Source organism: Ailuropoda melanoleuca, chromosome 4 (assembly GCF_002007445.2).
Source record: "Ailuropoda melanoleuca isolate Jingjing chromosome 4, ASM200744v2, whole genome shotgun sequence".
In the NCBI taxonomy this organism is placed as follows: Eukaryota; Metazoa; Chordata; class Mammalia; order Carnivora; family Ursidae; genus Ailuropoda; species Ailuropoda melanoleuca.
The window spans coordinates 131,478,895-131,494,901 of record NC_048221.1 but is presented as its reverse complement, the minus strand read 5'-3'; the positions used below and the strand labels follow the sequence as shown (position 1 = coordinate 131,494,901).

Sequence of the window (16,007 nt, the reverse complement as noted above, 5' to 3'; positions counted from 1 at the left end):
TATACAAGACATCACCAGAGTAACACATTATATTGGTTATAATGGTTATATTGGTTAGTGTTTTTGATTTCCACTTCTAGAAATTTTCCAAGTCTAGCATAGACTTTTACAACACCATCTTAATGTTGACCATTTAGTCTCTGGTGCATTTTGGCTTGTAAGTGCAGCTCTTGCTAACAAAATAAAAGATAAAAACTCCTTTGGAACCATTTTATCACGGCCTAAGATGCTTTGAAATGTCTCTGTTCAAAGAGAAGCTTTTGTTATTGACAGTGTAGTTCCTTTGAAGACTCCCCATAAGGAAAATCTGAGAAAAACTTTCAGAAGTTGACAGGGGGACAGAGCCACAATTTAAAGTGAACTATTATTACTCCCTTTTTCTCTAAAAGAAAATGTAATGATAGAAGGGAAGGCCTAAAACATTTCAGACTTAAGTCTTTTACCAGAAAAACACCTTTTGCTAGAAAAGTTAAGATTATAGGAAACTTAAATGCATATTTCTATGTGAAAGAAACCAGTCTGCAAATACATAATATATGATTCCAACTATACGCTATTTTGGAAAAGACAAAATTAAATATAGTAAAAATATGAGTGAGTCTCCAAATTTTTTGGGGGGGGGGATGAATAGGTGGAGCAGAGAGAATTTTTAGGGCAGTGAAATGATTCCGTATGATACTATAAAGGTGGATACGTGGCATCATGCATCTGACAAAAGTTTTGTTGAAAATCAGTATTATCAAGAAAAAAAATAAGTGTGTAAATCAATTTAAGTAGGTGTTTGTCATATTAAAAGACATTTATAAAAGCATTTTGAGGGAAAAGTTGTGTTCTGCTTTGAAGCTGGTCTCAATACTGAGGGAGAAGATAAATAAGAAAGAGCCAAAGACAAAAATATGCCAAAAAGCCCCCCTGGATTTAGTTATATTTTCTTCTGCAGACAAACAAACAAAAAGTTATAAACTTTACAAGATTATTTATGTGTACTTTAAGCTATGGGCAAAAATGAATGTTGTACAAATTTATTTTTTCCTTGTCTTTTAAAGTTTGCTTCAAAAAATAATACCTCACAAACCTGCTCTTCTAAATGCTATTCTTGGAACGATTATTCTCATCATTATTGTCATCATAATTATTAGCCATCAGTGGTCTTTATGAGTAGGACAACTTGGGACATAAGGACTTAGTGTCAGTAATCAAAATTTGGAGGCTGCTTATTTGCAATGGGACAAACAATTTTTTATAGCCTGCTGGGTGGGTCAGAGTCTTAGAGCTGGTACTTTGTTTTCTAATCACTTTAGTAGCATGTTGCTCAGCTATTTTATATACTTTCACAAAATTTGGTACCCAAACCATAGATTTAGTATGGTAGATGATCCCATGAAAATTGAAGGTTTCTAAGGAACATAAAACAGAAGTAAAGAGAAAAAGCCATAAACTAAACTTTGAAGTTTGCTTCTATCTAAGAATCAGAAAGTAAAAGAACTAGTATGGTCAGAGAAATAAGGGGTGGTGTATCATCACAAAGTGAAGGTTTCAAGGATGGAAGGCTGCTAGCAATCCAAAAAAACTTTTTAAAAAAAATACAAACTGAAAAATTATCAAAATCCGCAGTGACTCTTAAGAGTGTCTTTTCTGGGGGCGCCTGGGTGGCTCAGTCAGTCAAGCATCTGACTTTGACACATATCATTATCTTGAGGTCCTGGGATCCAGCCCCACATTGGGCTCCCCGCTCAGCAGGGAGTCTGCTTGTCCCTCTCTGCCTGTCCACCTATTCGTGCTCACTCTCTCTCTCTCTCTCAAATAAATAGATAAATTCTTTAAAAAGAAAAGAAAACAAAAAAAAAGGAAAGTGTTCTTTCTGGTGAAAGGAAGCAGGGCAGGGCAAAGAAAGATAAAGTCTCTGAGGAGAGAAGAAAGGGACATGTGTATAAACATACAATTGGAAGCTTACAAAAGAAATGAGTAGAAATTAAGCTACTGGATGTAGAGCAGTGAAATAAAGGAGAAATTGGAGTGGCAATTAGCCAGGCAGCAGAATCAATCACAAAGATTTTTTAAGGAGATATATGGATTATGTGATTAAGCATGCTATAAAACTATATTTACTGAAATATAAATCTTAATGTTATGTTAAAGTAGTATTAAGAACATTTTTAAAGTTAAAAGTCAGAATTTCTAAAATTGCTTTAAAATTATGATAAATTTGGTCAAAATGTCAAATTCACTGAACGCATATGACTTTTCAAGTTTCAGTTTCTTTAACATTAAAATGTTTTTTTCCTTTTAATCTTAATTTTTTTTAAAGATTTTATTTATTTATTTGAGACACAGAGAGAGAAAACACAAGTGGGTGGGGAGGGGCAAAGGGAGAGGGGAAAAGCAGACTCCCCACCGAGCAGGGAGTCTAATGAGGGGCTCGATCCCAGGACCCTGAGACCATGACTAAGCCAAAGGCAGAAGCTTAATCAACTGACCCACCCAGGTGCCCCTAAATCTTAAATTTTTAATATGTTGAAATTTATAAATTACTGAATTTATTAAGTATTCTGTAAGAAGTATGGGTATAAAACAAATAACAACTAAAAATACCTTATATGCTTATTAATAATAACATATTATTCTTTCATGGAAATATATAGGGGAAAAGAATTGTTAACCACTGCTTCCCCCATTGAGGGAAATTGGATAGCTAAGTGTCAAAAAGGGGTGGGGGTACTTGTATTCACTGTTTTTCTTTTTTTCCCCCCATCCTTTGCATTTTGTACCATGTCTAGATATTAACTTTTCAAAAATAAATATGTTTTAGAAAAATAAAGTTTAAAAGATTGTTTAAAGGGCAAGTATAAAAGTATAAAGGCAAAAATAAATAAAAATAATACTCTTTCTACTAACACAAAAGAAGTAAGTAAATAGGAAACTTTGATCTATTATGCTGACTTTATAAAGATCTTAAATGGGATCAGAGATAAGACATTGAATTTTGAGAAGTATTTTTATAATTTAGTTTTCAAGATTATACACCCATGTTTTACTTAACTGATTTTTCTCTTCATTAAAATAAAGAAAATCATTTAAAATTCTGACAAGTTAATGTTTAAATTTATGAAGAAAGATACATAGTTACTGTTCTAGATCCAAGCTTTGTTTTCACATATTTGGATCTAGGAGACATTGCAACAAAGAATAACAAAAATACCTTCAAATTCCAAGAGGACAAATAGCTATATGCCTCAAGAAGAAAAGTTTAATCAGAGCGATGCATTTAAGATACACTGATTTGTTGGCATTGTTCGCTCTTGTTTTCAACTANTTTTTTAATTTATTTGACAGAGATAGAGACAGCCAGCGAGAGAGAGAACACAAGCAGGGGGAGTGGGAGAGGAAGAAGCAGGCTCATAGGGGAGGAGCCTGATGTGGGGCTCGATCCCATAACGCTGGGATCACGCCCTGAGCCGAAGGCAGACGCTTAACCGCTGTGCCACCCAGGCACCCCAAAGATACACTGATTCTTGTTGGTATTGTTCGCTCTTGTTTTCAACTAACGTTTATTATGTCATGTACCTAGGCCCTGGGGATATAGTAATAAACAAAATACGAAATGCTTTTGCCCTCGAAGAGTTTAAAATCTAGTGGGAAAGGCAGACAATAAATAAAACAAATACGTAAAAGACATAGCATGTCGACAGCAAAGTATTAGGGAGGAAAAGATAAAAGCAGGGAAGGGGCATATGAATGTTAGCAGGAAGAAAAAGCCACACTAACAAGGTGACATTTAAGTAAATTTCAAGGAAGGGAGTACAGAGCAAGCTATACAGATACCTTAGAGACAAAAATTTCAGGAAAAGCAAGTGAAAAGTCCCTGAGGCAAGAATATTCCTAGTATCCAAGACACAGCAAAATCAGTGTGGTTTCAGGAGAATGAACAAAGGGAAAATAGTAGAGAGAGCTTTAGGGAAGTAAAAGAGATCATTGTCAGATCATTACACATGAAAGTAAGATTTTTTTTTTCTCTGAGTAAGATGGAAAGCCTTTAGAAGGTTTTGAGCAGAGCTGTGATATGTTATGACATATATTAAAGAATCATTCTGGCTAATGTGTTCAGAATAGACTGAAAGGCAGCAATAGGGATAGGGAAAAGGGAAAGGGAATAGGGAAAAGGACCGTGATTTGTCCAGACAAATCTTGATTGTGATGAGATTTGCCTTGTATAAAGATAAAAGAAAAAAAAATCCAAATGGGGCTTATAAAAATAATAAAAAGAAAAAAGAGATAGATGAGGACACTTGTAGGAAAAAAATTAAAAGAACATTTTCATAAGACTCAAAGGAATAGGCATATTCCTAAAAATAATCTAATTCATGATCAAAAAATATCCAAGAAAAAGTCACCATTCTAATAATTATTAATTATTGAATAGTTAATATGTATCAGCATATTGGTATACATTATTGAGAAGTTACTATATATCAGAGCTATTATAAATACATAACATATAATAGTTCATTTAAACTTCACAATGATCCCATGAGCTATTGTTATTCTGTTTTTCTTAGAAATGAGGACTTGCCAAAGGTCATAAGCTATCAAGAATTCAAAAAGGGGCACCTGGATGGCTCAGGTCATGATCTCAGGGTCCTGGGATTGAGCCCTGCATTGGGCTCCTTCCCACTCAGCAGGGAGTCTGGTTGCCCTCTGCCCCTCCCCATGCTGTGCTCTCTCAAATAAATACAATCTTAAAAAAAAAAATTCAAAAAGACATAGGAATTATGAGCAGGTGTAGAAATTCATTCATTCATTCACTATTTTATGGGTCCTAACAAAGGGCAGGTACTGTGCTAGGCACTTGGGATATATTAGTGGGTGGAGAGGAAAGAATCTTGCTTGCAAGGAACTTGCATTCATTCTAGCAAGGTGTTTATAGTGTTTGAGAAGGTGGTGAGTTCTTCAGGAGAGAAAGAAATCAGAGCAAGATATTGAAGTTGGAAAGTACATGGTTGGGGTGGTAATTAAAGAATATAGCTGAATTTGAGATATTTTTAGTGTGTTTCAGAACCCTAGCTTGTAATAGGATAATTTAATCCAGTCAGATATGTTTTGTGAATTGATACATTTAGTCTTCCTTCTGTATTGAATGTTTTCTGTTTTTTAATGCTTTCTTGATGCCTCCTTTCCTTACTTTTTGTTACATAGACCATTTTATTGTTACTTCTCTGTATAGTGTTTTGAAAAGTATTATTCTACTGATGGCTACCTTTAAATTATATATATGCTCCATTTCTTTACCAATCTCAAGCAGAGAAAATTAAGTTCCATAAAGGCAGGCTCTTTTACGTGATTTCTTCTGTATCCTATCTTTGAGCTTAACACATTGGTAGTATTAAAATGTATCTGTTTGACATTTCTGCAAAGAAGACATCCAAATGGCCAATAGACACATGAAAAAGTGCTCAAAATTACTCGGCATCAGGGAAATACAAATCAAAACCACAATGAGATACCACCTCACACCAGTCAGAATGGCTAAAATTAACAAGTCAGGAAATGACAGATGTTGGCGAGGATGTGGAGAAAGGGGAACCCTCCTACACTGTTGGTGGGAATGCAAGCTGGTGCAGCCACTCTGGAAAACTGTATGGAGGTTCCTCAAAAAGTTGAAAATAGAGCTACCCTATGACCCAGCAATTGCACTACTGGGTATTTACCCCAAAGATATAAATGTAGTGATCCGAAGGGGCACCTACACCCCAATGTTTATAGCAGCAATGTGCACAATAGCCAAACTATGGAAAGAGCCCAGATGTCCATCGACAGCTAAATGGATAAAGATGTGGTATATATACAAAATGGAATATTATTCAGCCATCAAAAAAGAAATCTTACCATTTACAACAACATGGATGGAACTAGAGGGTATTATGCTAAGTGAAATAAGTCAATCAGAGAAAAACAATTATAATATGATCACACTGATATGTGGAATTTGAGAAACAAGGCAGAGGATCATAGGGGAAGAGAGGAAAAAATGAAACAAGAAGAAACCAGAGAGGGAGACAAACCATAAGAGACTCTTAATCTCAGGAAACAAACTGAGGGTTGCTGGAGTGGAGGAGGGTGGGAGGGATGGGGTGGCTAGGTGATGGACATTGGGGAGGGTATGTGCTGTGGTGATGGCTGTGTATTTTGGAAGACCGATGAATCACAGACCTGTACTCTTGAAACAAATAATACATTATATGTTAATGCAATAAAGATGCATACATGTCATTAAAAAATAAAATAAAATGTATCTGTTTTATGAGTGAATAAATTATTAGGTATTAACTACATGATCAGAATTCTGCTCTGGGGCCAAGACAGACTCTGGGGGGCAAAATAAAAATTATAAAGTGAGTGCAGAGAAAAGCAGGAAAGAATTCTTCAGAGAGTGCCTCTATCCCAACCCTGAAAATAATTTTGTGTTCTTAAAAACTTATCCATCCTCTTTGCACCTCTATTTTTCACTTGAAAAAATAAGGGAAGTAGATTATAACAGTGGTTTGTTACCTTTTTATGAGTCACAGATCCTTTTGAGAAACCTATAAAGGCTATCACTTTTCTCCATAAAAGCAGTATACACATACATATCATGAAATATAATAAGTTGATGTGTTTTATGAGATCATGAAAAGCTTTTAATGTATATATTGTAATATAATATGAAAACATCAATGAAATGTTTTATAACATTTAAAGGCAATTAGATAATTCACACACCACACACACACACACAAATCCCTTTACATACTTCATAATAAATAAAGCTCAAGACTCTCAACTCAGGAGAAAGCATTTAACCAAAGTAAGAGACAAAAGTTTTATAGATCTTATGAAATGTTTTGAAATATTAAAGTCCAGTGTCTTCTTATAAGTTCTCATAGCCTTTATTTCAGATAGGGATGAAGTTGTTTAAGCTTAGCTTTTCTTGACAAACCAATTCTGATTGGTCGACTGCATGTCTTAAGAGGTAGTACTCTTGAAATTCCACGTGAAAAATTACTACCTACAATATAAGACAATAAAAGTGCGTGAGGGAATAAAAATTACTTGTAGTTTCTAAGCTTAAAAAGTTTTACTTATCATCATCATCAACAACATTTACTGAGTCACTGAACTAAGTGCTTTAAATGCATCAGTTTACTTATCCTATCTCCATTTTTAAAACGTGAAAACCTCAGCACGAAAAAAGTTAAGTAACTTGCCCACATAAAATAGCAACTAAATAAAATCAGCATTCCAGTCAGGCAGTTTGACTTAACAACAACAACAACAAAACTATACAGTTTAACATGGCTTTAAAAACCAAGTCATTTTTCTACTGGAAGCTCAACAGTAGGCTATACTGTTAATGATTTCATTTGGCTTCTAATAGAGATTATCATCAACAATAGTGCACAAATGCATTTCATCTATTATGTAAAAATAGAGGGCTTTGATTTTGAAATTTTTATTTAACATGATACTATCATATTCAAAAAAATGCAAAACATTTCATGGACAACAATCGGTTGACCAGACCAGTAGGATCAACTATTATTGATAATGAAACACAAAAATATCTCTAATTTTCAGAGATTTAAAAAAAAAAATAAGCAGTGAGGTACATATGTAAAGCTAAAAATGTATCAAGCTTTAAGCCAGCTTTAATGAATTAGTATGATCTTAATATAATAGCACATTTTACTAAAAATGGTGTAATCAACTTAATATTTCTGACAAATATAAACAGCATGATTTCTACTAAGCTGAACCAAACAGAACCTGTGTACTTACCTATGTAAACATTAATGAAATAAAATACAAAGCCTAACAATATGTAAATATGTAACTATATGTAAATAGGGAGAAAACAGCTTACCACAAAAATAGCTATAAATCAGTTTATGATACTTTGTTCTACGTTAAAAGAATAAAGTTAATTATAAAAACAAGAGAAAAAACATATTACTAGTTTTTTTCAGTTTTTAAGGAAAAACGGATTGTCCAAATAAAACAAAATTGTTGGATCATTTCTGATACACTAGATTTGTTTATAAATTAGATAATTTCAGCAATTTATGCTAAGTGGACTTCTTCATTATGAGATTATTATTTTAGAACAAAGCCATGATTAGTCTGTTTGATTACTTTTTCAAAGAATAGCTTTCCTCTTTCATGATCTAATATGACAGATACTTCTGGTAATTTTGCAATGGGTAGGAAATCACCAAACCAATTTGTATCAACAGCAGGCCCATTGCAAAGCATATGCCCCTAAACAGTCATCAGGTTGTGGCTATGAGGAAGATATGCTTCTTTGTCTCCTTGGATTTCCTACTTTTTATAAGCATATTGTGATCCATTTTATTATTACTGTACAATGGATTAATTTATTGCTTTGTACTACTTAACAATTCTAAACATTCAAGAATACTACCAGAAATTATTCATTTTAAAAATCAGTGTAAACTAATTGAACTTAAATAAAATAAGTTGAAAAAAATCAGTGTTTAAAAAAAGCCACAACATGTACTAGCAATCTTTTAGAAATAATACTAACTCAAATATTTTCTAAATCCTTGCAAGTCGAAATATGGTCCACAGGCTAGCAGCATCTATATTTGCTAGGAGCTTGTTGGGAATACAGAATCTTAGGGCCTACCGCACAAAAGAATCAGAATCATTGAACAGGACACCCAGATAATTTGTATATACATTAAAGTTTGGGAAGTTTTGGTGCTAAATGATATATAAAGCACCTGGTGCACTGACTGGCATATTTCACATGTTCAAAATAATTTCAAACTACTTGCATTTTCTACACCACAGAGAAAGGAGAGAGAAACGGTCAGGATGCACTAGAGACACTACTGGTAGAAATTTAACTGGAGGCATCATGATGACAACTGGTTAGGTATCAAAAACATTTCAGCATCAGTGTGGAGCCAACTGTTTCCCAGTGCCTTTAAAATCACACTGTATAAGAAGTCACCCACTCTACCTAGGCAGAATTAGTCCACTACTAGCCCCACTTCCCACCATTTCCCAACTTTTTCCTTACACTATGGATTTTAACAAGCTCAGGAAAATCACTCCATTTTTATGCACTTTGAATGTAAATCCAAGATGACTATCTTAACATAGTACTAAATAATTCTGGCTGTCCATATTATTTTTCATATTTCTTGACGCACATTTTTCATATTTCATGATAAGGCTCTTTTTCTTGTGAAGGCACAATAGAGTATTATGGGTTCAGATATTCCCATCATATGTAACATTTCTTTTCCAGTTTGTGCACATACTTCAATTTTCCTCATATAACCACTCCATTATTACAATTATGACCATGATGACAATATGAGTATGAGCTCCCTATTCCTCTTTCTATGTCAAAATACATTCCTAAACCCAATCTCTTTCTATTTGTCCTAGAAGAAACAACTGGTATCCTTTCCAGGCTAATTCTATCACTCTGCTTTGAGTCTCCTAGAGTATTGCTCTCTCAATTACTCCCTTTATTCAGGGGAGAAGAGACTACATAGGGGCTTTTGACCTTCCAAGGAATGGGATCAATTTTCAAGATTATCTCATTGTAAACTAAGAGGAGAGACACAGATACAGTTTGGAAGTGACTGAATAAAAGGATAGCATCCTACTGACAATGAGAGGCCAAGAAAAATATTATAAGAAATGATGCATGACCAAAGATGTTTTGGTAAACATATTTTACATCATTACTCTTTCTATATCTAGTCTTGTGGTGTAATACCAGCAATTTCTGGCCATATGAAAATTCAGTCATTTAGAAAACAGTTCGCTAATTTCAACCCCACCCCTACATCACTCCCATTGGTGTTAGACTTAGTGTGTTTTTTTTCCAGGTGTCATAGACCTTTTAGGCAAAGGATAAAGTTAGTTGTTTAACTTCTCTTTAGTTTTATTTTTTTAGTACTAATCAAAAGTTTAAATATCATGGTCATAGATCATGTTAATACATCTAAATGATAGTAATTTTTAATTACTAAATAAAATGTCCATATAGAGAGTCCCATAATAAAGAATAGAGAACATAGATAATAAATATGTAATTGGGAATAACATCTCATCAATGAAAATCCAACTTAGATAAATGCCTTTTTTGGTTCTGCCAATTAATGTTATACACATTAGATGTGTGTATTAGATAAAAAAAAAACCTGTCCTCATCACATAGTTATTACAATGCATCACTGCAAATATTGAACACAGTTTTGTAGAGCACATTTCCCAGTAATATTCTAAATGCCATTTCAATTTTTAGCTGATTTTTAACTATTGGAATTTGCATCAGTAAATTATTAATGATTACAAAAGTGATAAATCTTTACATTTATCTTCTAACAACCTGAGGATATTCTCCTCATGCTAAAAATACAAAACTCAATAATCATCTCAGAAAGTGTTCTAGAAAATAACCAAAAATCTTACCTCCCTTCAGTAAATAATTAAATTTTTCCTCAAGTTCATCAGAGAAAAAAGCAGGCCTTTTAGGTGAAGGTTTTTCACAGTCTACAAATGAAAATCAATATGTTACAGCAAAAAGTAACTTTTACATAAAATATTAATACTATAAACAAATTACTTTCTCAAAAATGTTTCCTCCTATTGGCTTCTAATATTTAGATAAATGAAGCAGGACTCATCAAGGCTCCTTTTAAAAATTTCATCAGTTATGACCTTCAACTTCAGGATATTATTTAATGTTTGAACAGCCTTTCATAGGAAAATAATGTGCATCAGTAAATATTGTTTAACTCGTTACCTTTCTCTCCTTTTTTCAAAAAAAATTACATATTTGGCCTACACAGAAAAAAAGCAGCATTTTTTATCATAAGAAAAAATGTTTTAAAACTAATTTCATACCTTCGTTGGAAGTAGAATGAAATTCTTCTTCCAATGTTCTTGGACAGCTATATTCATTTGGAACTTCCTGTTCATGATCCAGTAATGTTTTCCATTTAAATAAACTTTGGTGTCTTTTAGGCATATTACGACATGTTATAGCATCACAGTGCAAAGAAGACTCACATATTTTGTTGACTGTAACCATTTTCAAATCTCTTCTTATCTCCGTTTTTACCTCCTCAATATCATTATTTTCTCTAAAGTAATTTTCTTGCCCATTGTTTGTTTCCACAGTGCTTAGAATTTTATTTTCCTTACTGATTTCATGAAACATATGAAGTTCTTCAAGTACTAAATCGAATTTACTCTTCATCTCAAAATCATTCACTATTGTTGGAGCTTCTGTTGATAAACACTCTGCAGTTAAGTCCTGAAAACATTCATTGTTCCCTAGACTCAAATAAGTTTCAAACTGATGATTAACACATTCTGTAGAATCATTCTTTGGATGAAAATGCTTTGAATTAGCCAACTCACTGTCTTGCAAAACGCTCTCATATTCATTTCTGTCAGCTACATTATTTTGATTAACATATTTAGTTTCTTCCACATTTACTTTTTTACTCATTAATGAAACTGGTTGCATAGAAAACATGCCATCCATTGAATAAAAATTATTTTTCTCTTCCTTTTTTATCTTAATATCTTCGTTAACTTGGCAACTGTTTGTTAAACTTTGTGCCATGACTTTTACTTCAGCCTTCAAAATTGAGTCATGTTTTTTTCCTTTGATATCACTTAGCAAGCTCCCAACATTTAGCACTTCAATTATAGTCCTAGGATTGGTTTGTTCCCTACGTTTTAAGTCGTGGTTTGTTGGTATGGCCTGTTGCCTAATATTGATGAAATCTTCAAATATGCACTTCAAATTAAAATTACTGATCTTATTATGCTTCTGTTTTCTTTCGGTATCTAAATCTTGGTTGGACATGTTTATTTCACAAAATTTTTCATTAATATATCTATGGTTGTTCTGTATAAATGGAGAACCAGACATAACGTGTGTTTTAGGAGCATTAGGACTACAGTGAGCCCAATTTTCCTCATTTATGAATTGTTCAGGACAACTCTTACTCTCGTAAATTTCTTTTGTCAAAGAAATTTCATTCAGATCATCAAAATCCATTGAAAGAGGAATTTTTTCATATGTTTCAAAAATTGGAAAATGTTTGTTTTTAGTTTTCAGATGGAAGGAATTGATAGGTTTTTTCTTAGACTCTTCAAAAACTTGATCAGTTTTAAATAACTTTCTTTCTTCTAACATAGGTTTCATATCTTCTAATAGTCTTGAAAAAGTTAAAAACCTTGCTAGATTTACAGTATGATTTTCCTCTATATTTTTTGAATAAGGAAAATGAACTATCCATTTGACGATGCATTTCTCCTCTAATTTAGAATCATTTTCAATTCTTGTTAAAGAGTCAAAGTTATTGAGCAAAGAAGCTATGTTGTTTTTCAATATGCTATTAAAAGGTTCTGAAACACTGGTTTGTAAATATATGCTTAACATATTCCTTCTATTGACATTCAGAGTCTTAGTTATTAGATTTTGAAGATCAATTTGCTTTTTATCCTTGAAAATTTCATGCCAGGTTAAAATATCATCTTTTTGATTTCCTGAAATATTTTCATGAAAATAAAAAATTGCCATAATGAAACTTCCAAAAATATTGCTTAAATGAAAGTCTCTTTGTGTAGTATAATATCTTAACTCGAGCGTATTATTGTTTTCTCCTTTACCATTTAACCAAAAAAAAATTATTAAAGCCTTTCGGCTACCAAGTGTTCCAATCATGAGAGGCTTTGATTGTTTTTCATGTGTATTCATGGCTTTTGTAGAGTGATAATCTTCTTTGCTTAAGAGATCTATTTCTAATAATTGTAGAAAATTCAATTTTTCTCCAATTTTTTTAATATTTTCACTTTGAGTCTTGTAATTATCCATAATCCAGCCACTTTCTCCCTTTTTTCCCAAAACATGTCTAATGTTATGGTCTTGGCTTTGAGATTTTTCTAATCTGGTAAATATGTAAATGTCCAGGCATGTTTCTACTTCTCCCAAGTTTGCATTCCCTAGTATTATAGTGAAATTCTTTTCAGAGTCTGTTACATCAGATATGATACTACTGTGGTTATAGTAGTTTAAACTGATCAAGTCTTTTTTTCTCACACAAATATTTTGGTTGCTGAGTGACTGGTGGTTACTTTCATAGCATGCAGAAAAAATATTTTCTGCATCGGCATCTACAATGTTTTTATCATCCTGTAACTTTTGCTTCTTAACATCAGGTCTATTTTGGGACCAGTAAATGTTTGTGAAATCCCTAACATATGCCTCGTTTTTGTCATTCTTTTTCTTTGCTATTTCCTTTAAATAGACAGAGGACATTTTGCTATTTAAATCAGTTGGAAACTCAGGGATACTTATTGTGCTGCTATCTCTAAAATAGCTGGGTTTGGCAATTTCTATGCTGGGCTGGTTTTCAGATTTTGATATATTTAGTGTAGATGCTGAAATGTTATTTTCTTTTTTATTTGATGGCATAACACTGTCAGATTTACATCTGTTCTTAATATCATGAAATGTTGATTTGGTTTCCTTGCAAAAGGTAACCTCCAAAAATAGGTTTTCCGTCTGTTTTACATAACTATTGTCTTCCTGAATATTGTCTCTCCCTTGTACTAAATATTGTTTTCCATCCGCGTTTTTAACTCCAGGTATATCATGTATAGAGGCGTTGGGCAGAAGCGAACCGGCCTCTGCTTCAGCTCTATCACCGCCCTGCACACTGAAAGCCTCTTTGTCATACAGTCCTGCTTCCCAAGACCTTCCGGAAGCCCTCAAACCAGAATCAAAACTTTGTGAGGAGAGAGGCTGCAAACAACTATTCATCTCAAATTTGTCATTTTGGCTTCTCAGATGACCTATCTGCTCCCCACTGACTGGTTTCTCCACACACGAGTCTGTGGAGTGCTCAAAAATCACATTAGCTGAAACAAGGGGCGCCCTGAAGGGTCTGGGCGACACCTGCCAGACTTTTTCCACCTCAGACAAGCGAGGCACCAAGGGGAGCCTCCACTCTACCTCAGAGGCACTGCCAGGTTCCTTTAGACGGGGCCGCTTTTGCCTGGGTGGTTGGGAATCAGGGTCTTCGGGAGACGGTAAAGAAGAGATAAGCTCCCTGAACTTGGCACCCCGCGCCGTGGACTGCGTGAGCGACATGACAGCGAACGGAAGCGATCTGCCCAGGTTCCCGCCCGGCTCGTCTTTTAAAAGCTGCTTCAGATGGCTCCGCCTCCCCCCCCCCCCCACCCCTCGACGCCCTGGTCACGCCCCTAACTTTCCCCTTGAAGCTGTTTTGGCCCCAGCCTCAGAGAAAGCCCCGCCCTGACCCCCAGCCATCCGGCCCCCGCCCCCACCCTATCTTAAGCACGCGAGCTCGGATATGCTCTTCCTCAAAGTACAAAGCACCCGGGGCCGTTACATTGTCTATTTTTAGCGCCTCTTGCTGGTGCCTGGACTGTAGCGGCTCTAAATATTTTCTTCCCTCTGGTAGAATTAAGGGAAAAGTCAGAATGTCCCTCTCTCCCTCTCTCTCTCTCTCTCTTTTAAAGTTTGAGAACAGAAACAACTTTGTTTTTAAAATTCTAAAATTCTGTTTTCCTCAAAAGCGGCTTTTCCACAGTTGCTCTAGGGCGTCTTCTCCAGTAAAAAAGTGTAGTTTTGTGAGCACCGGACCAAACCGCTCTGTGTCTGGGATAACTTTTAAAAACGCTCTTAATCATCCCGGTGGCATTTAAAATCAGATTTCCACCTCACTAATAAAGTATGTTTAGGGGAAAGAAGGCACTGGTATTTAACAATCTGAATATTTTAGGGGAAAAATGTGTAGAAATAATTATTCAGGTAATTACTAATCTTTATTTTTTTTTCAGATTTTATTTATTTATTTATCAGAGAGAGAGACAGAGAGAGAGGGCATAAGCAGGGGGAGAGACAGGCTCCCCACCGAGTAAGGAGCCCAATGTGGGACTTGATCCCGGGAGATCACAACCCGAGCGGAAGGCAGCCGCTTAACCGACTGAGCCACCCAGGCATCCCTAACCTTCACTTTAAAACACTAGAAAAATCCTTTTCATATGTGCTGTGGGATTTCCTTCCCCACATAACTTTCCTTCCCCACAAAATAACTTAAAGATAAAAATTATATGTTTCAACTATTCCAACTGTAATGATACAGTTCCAACTCCTACCTAATAAATTGTGTGGACCTTTTTTTTTTCCTCTGTCTTGAGAATAATTTATTTATTATTTCAAGTCAGTTCTGATTTTTTGTCAATTCCATAAAGAAGAAAATGTTTTTCAAAATGTTTATTATTATATATGTGTTTATTAAGAAACATGGAATCCTATTCAGTCCTCAAAAACCTCAATCCCTTTGATGATTGTTTCAAAGTTGGTCAGTTCTATGTTCCCTGGTAAAAATTTATAAGAACCACAATAACCTACAAGAGGAATCCTAATTTTAGAACCAATGGGAGCATATATAGCAAGATATGACTAGCATACTACTTTTTATAATAAGATGTTCAGCAGCCTCCTGTCTTGTAAATACTCTTAGATACATTGTGATTTCAATTCTGGGTATTTGCTATTACTTTGGCTTGTAAATTCCTCCAGAGAAATGTTTGCTTGAATTTGTAGAAAGCCTTGCAGTATAAGCACTTCATCAACACTAACAATAAGAACGTGGCAATTGTTCAAATTATACATCAGTGAGTTCTCAAAGTGCTACTTCTATGTATCTTGAATTCCATTCCTTTTTTTTTTTTTTTTTACCACAGACTTTCCACAATTCTACATTCCATACTAATGAATCTGTTCTATGCTTCTGATCAGCCCATAAGGATTGACTTGCTTAGCTAATAGTGCACTAACATAATATTAGGAACAAGCTGCCTTTCTTTTCTTTTCTTTTCTTTTCTTTTTTCTTTCTTTCTTTCTTTTCTTTCTTTCTTTCTTTCTTCCTTTCTTTCTTTCT

The 16,007-nt window shown here is 34.3% G+C and overlaps 1 protein-coding gene across 1 annotated transcript; it reads right to left on the bottom strand.

The window, feature by feature from the left end:
* Positions 1-6,904: 6,904 nt before the first annotated feature.
* RAD51AP2 (RAD51 associated protein 2) lies at positions 6,905-14,188 on the bottom strand. Its single transcript, XM_002914986.4, has 3 exons — positions 10,924-14,188; positions 10,489-10,569; positions 6,905-7,042 (listed from the first exon to the last, which is right to left on the bottom strand). Exons 1-3 carry the CDS (start codon positions 14,186-14,188, stop codon positions 6,924-6,926), a joined length of 3,465 nt encoding a protein of 1,154 aa, XP_002915032.2. The 3' UTR covers positions 6,905-6,923.
* Positions 14,189-16,007: the final 1,819 nt, after the last annotated feature.

Coding starts and splice junctions, on each gene's coding strand:
- RAD51AP2 (XM_002914986.4), bottom strand. CDS start 14,188: ATGTCGCTCACGCAGTCCACGGCGCGGGGTGCCAAGTTCAGGGAGCTT. Junction 10,570..10,923: donor TCATTCTACTTCCAACGAAG/GTATGAAATTAG, acceptor TTTCATTTGTAG/ACTGTGAAAAACCTTCACCT. Junction 7,043..10,488: donor TAATTATTTACTGAAGGGAG/GTAAGATTTTTG, acceptor CTTATATTGTAG/GTAGTAATTTTTCACGTGGA.